The sequence below is a fragment of the Bos indicus x Bos taurus genome, chromosome 19, assembly GCF_003369695.1.
Source record: "Bos indicus x Bos taurus breed Angus x Brahman F1 hybrid chromosome 19, Bos_hybrid_MaternalHap_v2.0, whole genome shotgun sequence".
Lineage (NCBI taxonomy): Eukaryota > Metazoa > Chordata > Mammalia > Artiodactyla > Bovidae > Bos > Bos indicus x Bos taurus.
In genome coordinates, this window is record NC_040094.1 from 35,689,684 (window position 1) to 35,706,171 (window position 16,488).

Sequence of the window (16,488 nt, forward strand, 5' to 3'; positions counted from 1 at the left end):
TTGGGGGGTGGTGGTCCAAGGAACTGGAGGCTGTTTGGTCCTGAGGATAGGTGGCTGCTGTGTCGCACATGGGCATCCTGTGTGGCCCGAGTGATCTCCTTCTCAGTGTCAGCTGGGCCAGGGTGGCAAACTGGTGTCAGCTCCTCAGGTGCTGGACCTGCGGCCCCAAAGGCTGCTGAGGCCACACCAGGCCTGGAAGGGTTGGCGGCTGACTGGTGACATGTGGGCACCTATGTAATATTTGTCACATAAAGGACCCTGGTCCATGGCCACTGTGACTGGCTCGCGGAGCGCCCTGTAGGGCCCGCCTGCTCACTGCTTGCCCTTGTCTGGGAGCAGCTTGTGGGGCTGTGGCTGTTCTCTACCCTTCTGTCCCCCTAGGACTTCCATCCACCAGGGGCAGCCCACTGGGGAGTGGGGGGTCGTTCCCGAGGTCAGGCCCACGTCTGTGGTCACCTATGCTGTGTTCTGTGTGCAGACCTGGGTACGGAGAGTGTCAGCGGCACCCTGAGCTCGCTGCAGCAGTGCCAGCCCCGGGATAGCTTCGATGTGTTCGCCCAGACCAGAGGGAGTGCCTCGGCTGAGCAGCGCAACCCGTACGTGGGAGCCCTTCTGATGGCTCTGGGGATACTGGGGGGCTGACCCCGGCCTGGCCCCATGGCCAGCACAGTGGGGTTTTTAATTCGCCAGGGCTGGGACTTCACACTCTGGCTACTGGAACCTGGCCGGAGACACTGATGCTGCGTGAGGCCGGCATCCCGGCCGTGTCAGTCTGTCCGAGTCTGGGCTCGCTGTTCCCCCTGCTCGGCACTGTGGTTGCTGGAACTGCCTGTGTGTGTGGGGGGTGGGGAGCGGGTGCGAGGGAGGCAAGAGGATGTGGCAGGCAGGCAACAAGTTGGTTCCTCGCCCCAGGGGTGTGGGCAGCGGCCTCCCTGACAGAGACTCTGGCTACGGTGAGCCAGGTGGAATTGTGGGAGTTGATTCCAAAACACACAGCCCCCTGCATCTGCTTCTGGGAGCCTTCTGTTAAGCCTTGACCCACGTCCTAGGGCCCAGCATCTTGATGCATCCAGATCTCTGGGTCTGTGCTCAGGGCTCAGCAGGTTGAGCAGGGCCCCAGGCCGTGCTTCAGCACAAGAAGTTGGGGAGTAGAAGAAACAGCCTCACAAGGAGTGATAGACCCTGACCCTAGACTGGGAGACCCCTCACTTGTCAGATGCCCCCAAGGCCGCTGCTCTGCTTCATATGGCTGCTCTCTCACAGCACCCCGTCCTTGAGCCTTAGAGATGCCTCATGTTGTTACTTGAAAGGGGGACACTGAGGTGCAGAGGGAGTGAGCAGCTGGACCTCCTGGCTTCAGCTGCCTTCAGATCCCGGCCTAAATGCCGAGGCTGCCAAGCACTCGTGAGGAAGGTCCTGCGGCCAGAGGGGATGACCAGTCCACCCCATCCATCCCCATGACTTCCCCGTTTGTGCTCCGTTGTCCCCAGGCCCACCTACGAGGACCCCCAGGCCGTCGGAGTACCTGCTGTGGCAGTTGATGGTCGGAAACAGAGCTCCGAAGTGGTAGGTCTGGAACCCTGCTTTTCTGCTTGGAGGGAAGGCCGGGGGGGTGGGGGTGGGGGTGAAGGTGGCTAGAGAGTTAGGCAGAGCTGATGGCAGTGGGGTAGACCAGAGGGGCAGACCTGGGTGAGCCACATCAGCTCACCGAGTCCCCCCACCTTGTGGGAGACCGCAGTGTCAGCTTTTCCAGGAGGAGACAGGCCCCGAGAGGGGGAGACTGTGAGGGCAGCCCGAGAGCAGTGGGCAAGGCTGCACCCCAAGAGGTCTGACTGGGAGCCCCGCTGTGCCCCCGAGGTGGCTCTGGGCTCTCAGGGCTCCTGTGGTCAGGGAGTCTGTCCCCAGAGGTTGTAGTGCCCTGGGCTGGGCAGCACCCCAATAGGTGAGGCCCTCACAGAAGGGACAGGAGGTCCCGCAGGCCTACCCACCTGTTCCATCAGAAGGGGGTTGGTGTTCTGGGCTGGCTGGGGAGCTGGGCTGCAGGGGGATGGGCAGCGCTGAGAGTAGAGGTCAGGTTGTTGGGGCCCCAGATGCTGTGATGGCTCATTCTGCCTAACTGAGAAATGAGTGGCTGTGAGTGAACGAATGCATGTGGGGTGAACTGTAGCCCCAGAACAGCTACCCACACCTGGCCTGGGCTAGCAAGGGGCAGCACTTCCTCAGCGTCAGCCCCTGGCCTCCTGCAGCCCCATCCATGTGGCCCGAGCAGGCAGCAGTGCTGTGGCCTGCTGTCTGCAGGAAAGCTGCTCCCCTGGTCCCTTCTGGTTTAGGCAGCTCGGTGAGAGTCATGTGTCTCTCCTCACCGGCCACTAGGGGGCACCAGAGAGCCAGCTCGGCTGTGGTTCTCAGTGCCCTGCCCCCTTAGACCCCTGAGGCTAGCTCTGCTGTGTGCTCTGGTGGTCATGGTCCAGTGTCTCCTGTTGCTGAGATGCCTCCCTGTAACTCAGGGCACAGGGGGCCAGTGAGGCCTCTCCCCTGGCCCCCCCAGCCAAGCTGGCCTGGTCAGCTTCCTTCTCTGCCTTCAGGCCTGCCCCACCTGGCCCAGATGTGTCCCAATGCCAGTGCCCGAGGCTCAAGCTCAGGAACGTGGCCAGCTTCTCACCCTTCACCCTAGGCGGGCGGGTGCCTGGCCTGGCTGCCTCTCTCTCGTCAGCATCTTCACTTGTGGGAGACAGTCTGCTCCCCATGTGTCCTGCTCAGTGGAGGGTGTGGGAGCAGGGTTCCTGTGGACAGCGTGTGTGTGTGTGTGTGTGTGCGCGACTGTGGGGGGCATATGCCTGTCTGTGCATGTCCACGTCTGTGTGTCTGTGAGTTTGTGTGTCTGTGTGTGGGTATCCCTGTCTCTGTGTGTGTCTGTATGTCTGTGTCCGTGGGTGTGTCCGTCCACACACACACTTACATGCATCTTCAGGCCTGTACTTCAGGTTTTGTTGTTCATATCCTAAACAGTGCTGACCTGGAAATGAAAACTGGGCCAAGGGTAAAGTTAAGAACACAATAAAAGGGGAAAAATTGTGTAACTGCACCTCCACAGTACATCCAAATCAGGAGTCTTAACTTTAAATACTTTTACTATGTAAAAAGGCAAATTCAGCATTCTCGTTAAGAGTTGGAAAAGAAACACACAGGTAACTGAAAGGGGAAAAAGAGGAAAAAAGCAGAAATGAGAAGAAATAGAAATGATTATGCCACAGCTGCTTCTGTGACGTCGCCCCTTAGTGACCCCAAGAGTCCCAGGCGGGAGGGCATCCCCGCTGGCCTCAAGAGGTTTCCTGGGGTGGGGACAGGGCTTGAGCATGCCCTGCCCTGTTGGGATCCCCTGTACTTAACTCCTTCTTTTATGCAGGAGTCAAGGGGTGTTTGGGAGGGCGTGGGGTACTGGGTCCAGCTCCTCGGTGACTTAGCTTCTCTGTTTCCATGACACCGGCTCTTGCCTTCTTTACCACGGGTCTCGCTGTGACTTTCCTTTCTGGGACGTTTCTGTCCTCGACCCCGAAGAGAGGTAAAGGTGGGGACTCCGCCCTGGAGCCCATAGACAGCTGGCTCATAGCCCAAGGAATGGTGAGCGGTCATCAACCGCGCTGATCCCCTGTGCCCCCAGCACTTCCCTCTGTCGCCTGCTGAGCCCCTGTGAGTCGGACAGTCCAGGGCCACCCCCCACCCCGGCGGGTGCCCAGTCTCACCCTCCTGTCTGTCTCCTTAAGCCACAGACTTCCAGCCCCAGAAACACAGCTCTGGTTTTCTGCTGAGCTCGGGCGTTTGCAGGAGTGAGAGGAGGGCCCTTCCCCCTTCACTGTCCCTGGAGCTCTGGGCAGTATTCACTTTGTAGGATGAGTACGAGTCCTGTGGCCTCTGCCTGGGGGTGGGGGGCCCCCTGCTGTGAATGAGGCCGTCCTCAGCCAGTGGGGTCTGTGCCCACCGTGTCCCCCAGAAAGGTCTGCAGCCCCTGACGAAACACAGACACAACAGGAACAGAACGAGAGGAGTCCAGGGCCAGGGCACTGGGATCACACAGTCAGTCAGCCCTGGGAAGTAGGGCGTCCACGGCCAAAGCCTGGGAGAGTCCCTCCTGCCTTGTGATCAAGTGGCCCAAGTCTGTGCACAGAGGGGTCTCCTGCTCCAGCCTGCCTGCCGGGCAGAGAGCAGCTTACCTCTCACGGAGCCACCACGTGGCTACCTGCCTCTGCCATGGAAACCAGAGGTCTGTGGGTCATGGGACCAGAGCGGGAGACGCTGGACACTCCAGGAGGAAGCGGGACTGACTCCTAGGGCCCGGGCCAGGATGGGCCAGTGGAGGGCTGTTCAGGCTGGGCCAGCATGCCTGGGCCTGTGAGTGGCACAAGGTCTCCTGGCAGAGCCAGGTGTGGCAGGGCCGCTACAGCCCAGGCCAGGGTGTCTGCCCATCCAGCTTGGAGCCGGTGACTGGGCCCAGCCACATTTGGGGTTATCGCCCACTGCTCCACAGCCCTGCTTGCTGCCCCAGGCCCAGTGCCAACCTTAGAGACACAGGCCAGCCAGGCCCTCGTCTGCTTCTTTGGGGCAGGCTGGGGCTCCACCCCATACGTGTGAGTGGCCTTAGAGCAGGACTCCTTAAAGCATATTCCCTCCATTGTCCAAATTGGGAGGATCCATAGTGTGTCCTTGGACCTGTTAATCCTGCAAAAAAGGATACTGCCCACAACGCGCGGTGTGGCTCGGCAGCCAGTGGTGGCGCCGCCCCTGCCTGGCCCCACCTAGAGCTCCAGGCTCCGACTTCAGAAATAAGCCAGGCTAACAACTAACCTTGCATCTCACCTGTCTGATTGCAGTGTGTTTGTTCTTTTTTTTAAAACAATGTATATTAATTGCTTTGCCTTATTTCCCATAGTGTAGAAACCCAAGTCTTTCCAAACTGCCTGAGTACAAATTCTTTGCTTGGAAACTTTTTGTACTATTGAGTGAGACCAAGGGCTTGTAGGTGGTGGTGAGGAGGTGGAGGGCGGGCTGTCAGGAGGGTCCACAGCCCCTGGATATCACCCTTGAGTGGGATATCACCCTTGAGTGCACCACTGGCTCCGGCCTCATTGGAAACAGCGTAGGTTTCCCTGTGGGGAGGAGAGGCCCTGAGAACCTTCTGGTGCAGCTTGCCTGGGGGGTGGGGGAGGCAGTGTAGGTGCCCCATCCGGCTTCAGGGTGTTTCTGCCTCTCCGGGCTTCGGTCAGAGGGCACACGGGGCGGGGAAGGGCGACACGGGGTGGGGAGGGGGCGGGCGGGGGGAGCCAGGGAAGCACAGCAGGAACCACAGTAGGTCAGCAGAGAGTCTGCTCCAGGTTTGGGGCAGGGGCAGGGCTCCCTGTACAGACCCGCAGCCCCCAAACGCAGCCGAGGGTGCCTGGCAGTGGCTGAGCTGGTGGCAGCCCCCTCCCTCCTGGGCCGGTGAGTGAGCCAGCCAGTGAGCGAGCTGCCCGCCAGCGAGTGCAGATCAGGGCTGAGGACAGGGTGAGGGAGTCTGGCTGCAGATCCTCATCAGAGTCCCCACATGAGAGGTGCCTTTGTTTCTCTCTCCTTTCCATCTCCTTCCTCCACCTCACACTCCGCAGACCCCTTGCCCAGGAGGTGCTCCCTGCAGACCGCGTCAGAGCCCAGGTCGCTCAGGGTGAGAACACTGAGACTCCTCGGGCCTGGGGATGTGCCCGCGGCCGGGGCTGTCCACAGGGCAGCCAAGTATCCAGCGTATCTGACACGCCTGGTTTTCACAGAAACTTTGCCCTGGCGTAGTGCTCCCACATCGACCACGTGGCAGGTGGCTCGTGAGCCCAGGCGCTGCATCCACCGAGGCAGCGCAGCCCATCCCAAGGTCACGTGAGCTGTCCTGTCACCCACAGCCGACCTACTCCACACCTCTCAGTCAGGGGTCAGGCTTGGGTTTCTGAATTAGAAAAAGAATGAGCAGCCTGGAAATGAAGGGCTACAGGGTGGTGAGTGGTGGAAGCCGTCACCCCATTTCACAGATGAGGCCAGGGCCCACAGGCAGGGAGCTCCTGGAGAGGACCAAGTCCACCCATGGGAGGGGAGATCTGCCTCCGCCAGCTCAAGGGGTGAGGAGCTTCTCACAGGTCAGCGTTTATCTTCTGAGCGTGCTGGCTATCAAGATCGGTCCAGAGGGGAAAACGGGGCATGATCCCTGACCCCAGGGGATCAATTCTGAACAGTAAAGAGGGCTTAAAGCCAATGACCCCTTTAGCAGCTTTTTTCAAGCTTTGCAACCTGATGAGCCTCTCTGCTCGTCCTGGGCAGGCTGAGGCTGGTGGGCATCAGGGACCCCCTGCTCCAGCAGCTGGAGTTGCCGGTTTCTCCCTGGAGACGTGCTGACTCTCCATGCTGGGTTCTGGGAACGTGGCAGGTGGCAGGCGCCCTCCCCGAGGCCGGCATCCCGGCTTAGAAGAATCACAGTAACGAAAACTTGCATCTCCTGTCATGAGAACGTGTCGGGTGGAAACTCTGCCAGCAAGCGTGAACCTGGCAGGTCGTGCCCCGGGTGCCCCTGCTCCTGCTCGCTCGGGACGAAAGGGGCCTCAGGTGGTGCCAGTGCACACGGCGGCTCACCCTGCAGAGCAAGGACCACGTGTCCCTCAGCCTCATGGTCATTTCAGGGTGTTTTTTCATTCCAGCCTTTATAAGGCCCCAGTAGGTCAAGTAAATACAAATAATCTGGTGGAGGTTGGCCTGCACCTCTCTAAAACGCCTGTGGAGGCTGGATATGGGGTCTGCCGGCCTGGCTGTGTGGCCCTGGGGTGAACCCAGCTGCAGACACAGTGCTGGAGAGTTTTCTAGAAACAGTGGGCTTGCGAGTGGGTCCCAAGAGGTACTTCATGGGCTAACCTAGGTGAGGACACAGGTCACTTCGATCAAGGGCCGTCCACCTGTTTCTCTAGGCAGGGAGCCAACATTTCATTAGTGTGACTTCAGGGGGACTAAAGGTTACTCTTACTTCTTATCACATTACTATCTTTTGACATCTGCCAGCAGCTTCACTATTTCCAGCCAAATAGATTTTCGGGCCCTGGGCACAGGCAGCCCCGGCATGGACAAGGCCCAGGCGATGGTTGGGCACCCTCCTTCTCTCAGGACCCCGGTCCCCTCCCCTGCTCCCCCGCCCCCTCCCCTGCTCTCAGGTGCCCTTTGATGGTGGGGAGGAGGGGGCCACGTCCTGAAGGCTGGGAGGGGAGGGTGGGGCGAGAGGAGGCTGCTGCATTCAGGCTGCTTTGCGGTTTTCCCACTAAAGAGACACACAGATGACCACAGCCTACGGCCCCTCTGGTCATCAGAGTGCTTGCTTTTGCCTGTGTCTGCTGGTGGAGGAATGTGCTGGGCTGCTGTGGGCCAGGCCACCCTTAGGCCTGGGTGCTCTCCCCACTCGGAAATGCCCCGGGACACATTTCAGGATCCTTTCAGTGAACAGAGCCCAGACTCCTGCCAACCCCGCGCCCTGGGCCATGGGCCGCTGTGCGGCCTCCCCATCCTGCTGGGGCCCCGGGACCAAGGGCGGACACACTAGTCAAAAAGTTATCCACTGAAGAATGCGTACTGCACCTCCTCCCCGCGCCCACCTGGCCGCTGCCCCGCTTCGTAGAGCCGCTGCTTCCCTCCCTGCCACCTCCCTTGGCTGCTGCCCGCCTGCCCCGCGTGTCCCTCTCTGTGTGCCTTTGGTTGCCTTGGGCTGCCTGCACTGACGTGTCCGCTGTTCTGTCTCCCTGCCTGGCTGGGGGCTGCCTGGCCGCTGCCTGCCACCTCCGCAGATCCCCGTGGTGCAGCCCTCGGTCATGGACGACATTGAGGTGTGGCTCAGGACCGACCTGGTGAGACTCCACGTTTCTATTTTGGTGGGGAGTGGCGAGGCCCAGGCCGGGGCCCCTTGGGGCTGGCCTGGGGGCCCGAGGGGCTGCTCCCTGGGGAGTGGAGGAGGGAGGCTGGGCAGGCGCCTCGAGGACGCACCCTGACTTTTCCCAGTCACTCTGCGATTCCAGGTGTATGCTCTTGAATTCTTTTGGTTTTTGTGCGTTTTTTAATTTTAATTTTTTTGGTTTTCATTTTTTTATTTTAATTGTGAAATTTTCACAGTTGTGAGTGGGTGTTTATTTTTCCATCACTGTCATCGCCCTTCCCCAGCGTAGCCTGGCATCTTGGCTTTACTGGCTCCAGAGGCCACTGTCTTTGTCCCCAGAGACGGGCAGGGAGGTTAGGACATCATGTGTCTCCCCATGGCAGCAGGTTCTGAGAGGGGAGGCTGTGCTGGCCCATCCCCCTGCCCTGCCCCGGTGCTGGCCTCCTGCCAAGCACTGTTAGCCCCTGGGGGGCTGTTGGAGAAATGCACCCTGGAAAGGGGTGCTTGCCCACGTCATGGCTGACGGGACTGTCGCCCTGACCTGGGGACACCTCATCTCCTGTTTCTTGTCACCTCCTGTCAGGCCCCCAACTAGGATGGCAGACCTTAGGAGGATCTCCTGCCGCTCCGGGCCAGCACACCGCCCACCCAATCCCAAAGACAGGCTTTCCAGAGACACTCTCTGCCCCGCAAGCTGCTGCCTGGGGGCCGTGCCAGGGGAGGAAGAGGCACCCATTAGGTCCTTCCCAAGAGAACACCTGGAGAGAAACAGCTGCTGTCACAGAGCAGGCGGGCACACCTGGCCCCCCACCTCACAAGGGGGACCTGCACTCGAGGGCAGATCAGGGGTGGAGGCAGGAAGGAGGCTGGGGTCATGTCCACCACCCATCACTGTCTGTGCAGGACCCAGTGGCCCCCACATCCCCCAAACAGAACTGATCACCCAGAGCGTCCTCAGTGTCCGAATTGGGGCACAGGAAGAGACTGGCGCTGCTCCTAGGAGGCTGGAGCCCAGCCAACCCTCTGCCGGGGTGCCTTGGGGGCACCCCCATGTCTCCAGGTCTCACGCGGTTCCAGCTGCTGGCATGGCCCTGACCACCCAGTGCCATGCAGCTGCCCGTGAGGGTCTGCGGAGTGGAGGGGCGCCCGGAGCCCGGCCTGTCCTGGCTCTTCTGTGGTCCTGCCCCGAGTTTCAGCAGGGAAGGAGCTGCACAGTTCAGTTTTTTCTTTCTGACCTTTCTGGAGGATCTAGAGCCTCCTCAGCTTTTTGTTTTCACTTTTTAAAAACAGAAGTTTCTGTGTCTCCAATAAGATGAGAGCAGCATTATGCTCTTGCAGAACTCAGGTTGGGAAGTAGGAAGTATCACTGGGTGTTGCCCTGGCGGGTGGGCCGCAGGCGGAATCGGCCGTGGGACAGCACTAACACCCTCTCTCCGCTCTCCCACAGAAGGGCGATGACTTGGAGGAGGGCGTCACGAGCGAAGGTAGGCCTGCCTCCGACCCACTGTGGCCGTGCCCTTCCTAGGCTCTGAGAGCCTCCTTGCTGCCCTGGCGCCTCCCCACTCCTGGGCTCTGTCCATCCAGGTCACCTGCTGACGTGGGAGGTGCTGATAGGCACAATCGGCCATCCCAGGTCCATGGGACCCCAGACCGGCAGCACTCCTGACTGGTCTGCCCCCCACCCCCGAATGGTCATTGCAGCTGAGACAAAACACACGCCATGCGGTCAGCACAGGGGGTGCCGGTCTGGGGCCCTCTGGAGGCCCTGAGCCCTGCCGGGGTGGGGGTCCCTGCCAAGGTCAAGGAGGAAATTGCCCTTCCAGCTCTCCCTCCCTTGCCACCAATGCTGATCTGGACGATGGAAAAGCACCAAGTCAGTGATGGGGCACGAGTCATAGCTGCCCGCTTCCCTCACGCCCCCTGGGTTGTGGCCGGGCTTCCCGCCTGCCCTGGTGGTATCAGAGGAGGAAAGGGGCCCTTGCCTGTGGGATCGGGCGTGGCAGCTGAGCCCCTACCCATCCCTGCTGGGCCTTGTTCTGTGTTGCAGAGTTCGATAAATTCCTTGAAGAAAGGGCCAAAGCTGCTGAAATGGTTCCCAGCCTCCCCTCTCCCCCAGCGGATGCTCCGGCCCCAGCCTCGAATCCCTCAGGCCGGAAGAAGCCGGAGCGGTCAGAGGATGCCCTCTTTGCCCTGTGAGCTGTCCTGTGGTTGGGCCCCCCCCATGGCAGGTCACCTCTCACCCCCGGTCCACACCAGGCTCTGGCCACTCCCCCCATCCCCCGCCCCCACTTGGTCCTGCGCTGCTGTATCTCCATGGAAACACCACTGTGTTTGCTCCCAGGCCTCCCACTCGTTGGGCCCAGCTTTAGCCACCTTCTGTTTGGGAGGTGGGACAATGTCGCTACAGCTGCAGACCCTCAGCCTCTGCCCTCCTGCTCCCTCTGCCTGTTTCTTCCAGGAAGAGCTGGTGACCAGCCCAGCCCCAGGCAGGGCCAGCCCTTTGGGGCTGTTCCCGAGCAGTTCCTCTGGTCACTTGCCCACAGAGAAGGGGCTCAGACCCCAGCCCCATGCCCAGCTCAGCAGGCCTCTCCTGCCCGCCTGTGCCCCCTTGGTCCCAGAAAGGGCAAGTCTGCAGCCGCGGGCTTGGTCTTGCTCCCCACTGCCGCTCCCTGATGAGCACTGGCACTTCAGTAGGCTCTGTGGTGCCCGCGGGTGGCGTCTCTCATCTACCACCTGCTTGACCCTCTTCACTTTCTGCTGCTAGCCCAGGCCCCCTGCCGAGCTGGGACCAAGGGGTCTGCCGGGGGCCCATGGCTCCGGTGTGGGCAGAGCCTGCAGAGGTAACGTGGCGGTGGCCTCACTGCCCCCATGCACCACTCTGTACGCCGCCCTGTCTGTGGAGGGGCCTGCATGGTGAGGGCTGGCTCTGGCCGGCCCGGGAAAGCTAGGCGCCTTTCGGAATGTGCTTCGTTCAGCCCGGCCCAGGGTAGCCTCTGCCTCCACCTCCAGGGCCCACAGCAGTAAGTGGTTTTGACCCCGAGTGAAATCCCAGTGACCCAGCGGCCTGTGCAGCTCCAAGGCTCCTGTGTTCCTTCTGGGCAGGGACTCAGCCTCCCCCACAGACTGTCCTGAAGCCTGACCTTGCAGGCCACCTCAGCAGGGGGGGCGACTGGCGAGCCCCACTCCGTCCTGGGTCCTCACTTGGCCCCAGCCTGATCTAGCCTGAGCTGCCCTGTGCCCAGAAGAGCACACGGGCTATGCCCGCAGCTTCTTGCTGGCCTGGGAGCCCTAGCCCTGCTCAGAGCTCTAGCAGGTGCTCCCCGGCATCAGGGCAAAGCTGGGGTCTCCTGGGAGCGTTCAGTGCGGGGTTTGGGGCTGTGGGGGGTCCAGCAGCAGCAGGTGTGGTAGAGACCAAGGCGCCATTGGGGGACCCACACCTGGCCTGGCCCCCCCCGCAGCTCCCTCCACAGGGGAGGCCTGGGGTCCTGCTGGCACCTCACACCCCAGGTCCTCGGAGGATACCCCTCCGTGTATCTGGGTCAGCCTGCTGCACCCTGCCCAGCCGGGCCCCCACACCGCGGCTCCCCGCTGCCTGGTCCCACCTTCAGTTAGCCTTGGATGCTGAACCGTCCGAAGCCAGCTGACGAGCTGCAGGGCAGGTCCTGCTTGTGCCTGGCCACTCCAGCTGGTATCCCCAGGCCTCTAGTGTAGCCTGGGGGTGTGTCTCTGTGGGGTGGGGCCTGCCTTGCCAGCCCACAGAGGACAGTGGGCCTCTGGTGGTCAGTCAGTCCTTCGGGAGTCACAGCAGCCGGGCCCAGCATCTGCTGAGGGAGGAGCTGGCCTCCCGGGGGTCCCCAGGTGGACAGTGTGGCAGGAGCACAAGCCTGTCCCGGGGAGACCCCACAAAGCCATCCCCAGCTCCAGCTGCTCAGCCAGGCCCAGTCTAGAGAGGCCAAGCTACTAGGGTGGTGAGTGATAGTGGCCTCGCCAGCTGTCCTGGCCGGAGCTGCCCCTCCACTCGTCCATCAGGTCACAGCAGCCTGCCCCACCTGCCCCCACCACGCCCAGGAAGCAGGTGCCCAGGACGGGTGCTGCTCGCCCTTCCTGTCCTGAGGCCCCAGGTTCCCCGGGCCCATCTCACTGGTTCCCTTCTGTCTGGGAGGCTCGGCCCTCGGGCCGCTCTCCCAGGAGGGAACCCTGGCCAGAGCCTTCTGCCCAGCAGAGTGAGACCCTCCGAGCCACCAGCCTCTGCCAGTGTTAGAGACCGCAGATCCAGTATGTAATTACACTAAATTATTGCTGGGATTCCTTATAAGCACTAATTATACCTGATTATAGGTTAAAATATTTATTTTGTCAAAATATTTTCTTGGGGATGTGTTTAACCTTTTCTGTGTTGTGTGCTGAGATGTGAAAACTAACCCCTTCCTCCTGCCTCTCTGACCAGTGGGCAGCAGCAAATAGCACTGAGTTCGTATGACCAGGCACTGGTGGGCCTTTGGCCAGCCTGCCCCAGAGCGGCCCCTGCCCGGGACCCCCGGGGGAATGTGACCGACTGGCTTATCTGTGTGCATAAGGACAAGGGCCTCAGAGCTGCAGTGGCTCTTCATTGGCCAGCCCAGAGGGCAAGGTGGCCGTCTGCTATCCGTCCTTCCATCTGTCTGTCAGCCCCTCAGTGTGATCAACTGTGCTGTTGGCCCTGGATCCCGCCTTGGCTCCCTGCCCTTCCCCTCCTTACCGAGGTCCAGAGAAGGGAGCCCGGGGAGGTGGGGGCGAGTGAGGACCCAGGGCAGCAGGTGCCCAGACTCCAGCTCCTCCTGTTCCTTCCTGCCACCACAGCCCCACTTGGCCTCCGCATGCTTCTAACTCAGTCCAACCCAGCCTTCCACAGGGTTCAGGGGCTGTGGGCCAGTGAGGAAGAAACCCTGTGGAGGACAGTGGAGCCTTTTGTACTGGCAGCCCCCAGGCCCGGGCCCCCTCCCCTGTCCCCAACGTGGGCATAGCCAGCTTCACCACCCAGAAGATGCCCCAAGGCCCCCACCTCTCCCATGCCCAACTTCAGCCCTTCCTGTCCCTGGGGTGCCCTGAGAATAGCTATCAACTCAGAAGGCTCATGGCATCTCTCCAGGTGCTCCTGGAGGAAAGGGGGTGAATATTTATTCCCTTGAGTTTGCACTTGATTTGTGAGGGTTCTCAGGTTTGTTGTCGGCGTCCCCCAGCCTAGCGGTCTGTCACTGTCTGTCTCTGCCGGCAGAGCAGGACTGGAGGGTGAGTCAGTGACACCAGAGCGTCTGTCTACCCACGAGCTCTCCTAGATATGTCTGTCTAGTTTGGGATCTTGCATGTAAAATACTCCACAATAAACAAACAAACAGACTGCTGCTGTGCGATCTCTGTTCCGTCGGGCCTGCCAGAGCTGACCTTCAGCTTTGTCTAAGCAGAGGCAGCGTGGGCCTCCGTGCTGCCGGGAACGCTCGCCCCACTCCCTCTGCCTGGGGGTGGCAGTCGGAATGAGACCAAGGCCCCATGCCAGGGGAGTCTGGGAGCAGCCTCGAGTGTGGGGGCCCCAGGCTCTGTGGATGGAAGTCGTGTCCCCCTGTGAAAGGTGCTGTGGGCCCCGAAAGAGGCCTGCTCTGTGTCCCTGTTCAGTTCATTCAGTCGTGTCTGACTCTTTGTGACCCCATGGACTGCAGGACACCAGGCCTCCCTGTCCATCACCAACTCCTGGAGCTTACTCAAACTCATGTCCATCGAGTCAGTGATGCCATCCAACCATCTCATCCTCTGTTGTCCCCTTCTCCTCCAGCCTTCAGTCTTTCCCAGCATCAGGGTCTTTTCCAATAAGTCAGTTCTTCGCATCCAGTGGCCAAAGTATTAGAGTTTGAGCTTCAGGATCAGTCCTTCCAATGAATATTCAGGACTGATTTCCTTTAGGATTGACTGGTTTGATCTCCTTACAGTGCAAGGGACTCTCCAGCATCTTCAACACCACAGTTCAAAAGCATCAATTCTTTGGCACTCAGCTTTCTTTATAGTCCAACTCTCACGTCCATACATGACTATTGGAAAAACCATAGCTTTGACTAGACAGACCTTTGTTGGTAAAGTAATGTCTCTGCTTTTTAATATGCTGTCTAGGTTGGTCATAGCTTTTCTTCAAAGGAGTAAGTGTCTTTTAATTTCATGGCTGCAGTCACCATCTGCAGTGATTTTGGAGCCCAAAAAATAAAGTCTGTCACTGTTTCCACTGTTTCCCCATGTATTTGCCATAAAGTGATGGGACCGGATGCGATGATCTTAGTTTTCTGAATGTTGAGTTTTAAGCCAACTTTTTCACTCTCCTTTTTCACTTTCACCAAGAGGGTCTTTAGTTCTTCGCTTTCTGCCATAAGGGTGGTGTCATCCGCATATCTGAGGTTACTGGCCTGTGTCCCTGAGTGGGGTGCAAAGTGGGGTGACCCTGAGACATCACCGTGGATGTGCCAGGATCCCATGGCGAGCATGTGGGATGCCAGATTGGCCAGGAAGGGGAGGGGCAGCTCCAGTCCAATTCTCAGAATTAAGGACACTTTGCAGCCAGGAAGCCCTGGAGCCCTCTTCCAGGGCCTGCAGGGTGGGGAGGTCTTGGGGAGCAGCCAGAAGAGGGGGCAGTGTGGGGAGCCCTGTTGGTCAACTCATGACTCATGGCCCATGGCCCACTGCCCACTAGTCCCCCACTAAGACAGCTGAGAAGAAATCCTTCTATAGTCCCCCTCTTTTCCAAGGAAAAGGTCTCTGGGGCCCTGAGGAGCTGGGCATGGGCAGACAAGAGGCCTTGAACATGCAGGACTCACCCAGAAGTGTCGTTTGCTGTAGTGGAACCCCTGCCAGCTCTTGCTGGGTGGCTTCAGAGGGTGCGGGGGCTCCAGGCCTTCAGCACCAGGGAGTCCATGGGACCAGCCATACCCTCCCCACCCCTGCCCCGAGCTGCAGGCAGGGTGTCCCGTGATGTGAGAAGTGGGGTCAAACATGGTTAACCCAATGCCTCCAGGGCACTGCCTCGGTGGATTTCAGGGACAGAGGGGACCAGAGAAGCTCACAGGCCACTGTAGCCTGCTGTTGCTCAACTCCCATTTTTCAAGAAAAGCCAGGGATGCAGCCTTCAGTGAAATGTACACTTGACAATGAACTCAGAATCAGAACCCGCCTGTACTTGGATGTGGTGTCAGTTGATGCCTCACTCTTCCTGTAAGCCCCAGCCCTCACTGAGTTCCTGAGGCTCTTCCCTGGCCGGTGTACCCCCAGAGCAGCTCAGAGAGGGCTTCAAATGACTTGTCCAGTACACAGCAGAAGCCAAACTGGCATGAGAACACAGGGTCATCCAAGACCAGAACCAGCCATGTCAATGGCCATCTGGTTCCATTATGACCAGATGGAGAGCTGGGAGGAACCCAGTGCTCCCTGCAGGCTCTCTGCTGCCTCGGCCACAAGCTGGACAGGTCCCACCTCAGCTACTGCAAAATGAAGCACGAAAGGGCAGGCCAGGGGCAGGGGGGCTCAAGGAGTGGGGAGGGGTCTGCGTAGCCTGTGAGGCAATGCCCAGTGCCAGCAGCCCTGGCAGCTCCCGAGCTTGCCCCGCCACCCGCCCCTCAGTTCCGGCATCAAGGACATGGCTCGGCCCTGCCTGCGCTGGACACCTGCCCCAAACGGCTCTGAACCCACAGACGATGCCCCTGTGCCTCTCAGACGCCCACAGCGGCAAGGAGCAGAGACGAGACCTGCCTCTCAGGTGGACCCGGCGGGACGCCGGCTCTGGGCGGGGCGGCGCGGGCGAGGCGGCGCGAGCTGGGCGCAGGGTCGGTCGGAAGGCGCACGTGACACAGCCGCCGGGAGCCGGGCGTTGACGCCACGTCACCCCACCCAGGGCCCCGCGCCCATTGGCTGCGCCTCGGGCCGGGGCGGGGCTCGTCCGGCCGGCGACCCCGCGGCTCCCGGCGCGCGTCCCCTCCGCCTCTCTCTGCTCACCTGTGAAATGGGATGCTGTCCTCCGGGAAGAAAAGGGTTAACGCGGAAGCGCGCAGCTGCGGCGCGGCAGCAGAGTCCCCGGGAAGGCCAGGGGAGGGGCGCTCAGAGGACCGTGTTCCCCGAAGAGCCGCAGCCCCACCCGGCTTTCCCCACCCTCCCCTGGACCCCTGCCCTGCCCAGCTGGTCTCAGGCTGCCCAGTGAAACAGTGATCTCTTTGGTGGCAGATTCCTCCCCGCTCCCACGACTGGGCCCTACAGGGGGCTTCAGCCAGCCTTCACTTGAGCTGGCTGCGGGTCTCCATTGGGCGCTGCTTCATCACCCTCTCTCCTGAACTGCTGCAGTTACACGCGCATATTGACTGAGCTTGCTCTTTATATATGCGGTATAGGCGGCTACAAGACAAGCAGGCACATCTGTCTTGACCTTGACTCCAACAGACTCTGCAGGGTTACAGCAGGAAGGAGTGTTCTCATTTTACAGACACCAGAAAGGTGAAGTACGATGTTCCAAGTACACAGCAAGCAGGTGAAAACCCAGACCTGTTTCCTGACTCTAAGAA

General features: G+C 60.3%; 1 protein-coding gene across 9 annotated transcripts in view; it reads left to right on the top strand.

Moving 5' to 3' along the window:
- Positions 1–13,300, top strand: part of TOM1L2 (target of myb1 like 2 membrane trafficking protein) — a 71,574-nt gene extending 58,274 nt beyond the window's left edge. For 2 of the 9 annotated variants that reach the window (XM_027519276.1, XM_027519277.1), the window contains exons 11-16: positions 479–596; positions 1,491–1,566; positions 3,559–3,621; positions 7,839–7,898; positions 9,372–9,408; positions 9,972–13,300. In XM_027519276.1, the coding sequence (XP_027375077.1) occupies positions 479–596; positions 1,491–1,566; positions 3,559–3,621; positions 7,839–7,898; positions 9,372–9,408; positions 9,972–10,120 (503 nt within the window). In that variant the 3' untranslated portion in view covers positions 10,121–13,300. The other 7 variants (XM_027519278.1, XM_027519279.1, XM_027519275.1 and 4 more) reach the window with 6 other exon arrangements.
- Positions 13,301–16,488: the final 3,188 nt, after the last annotated feature.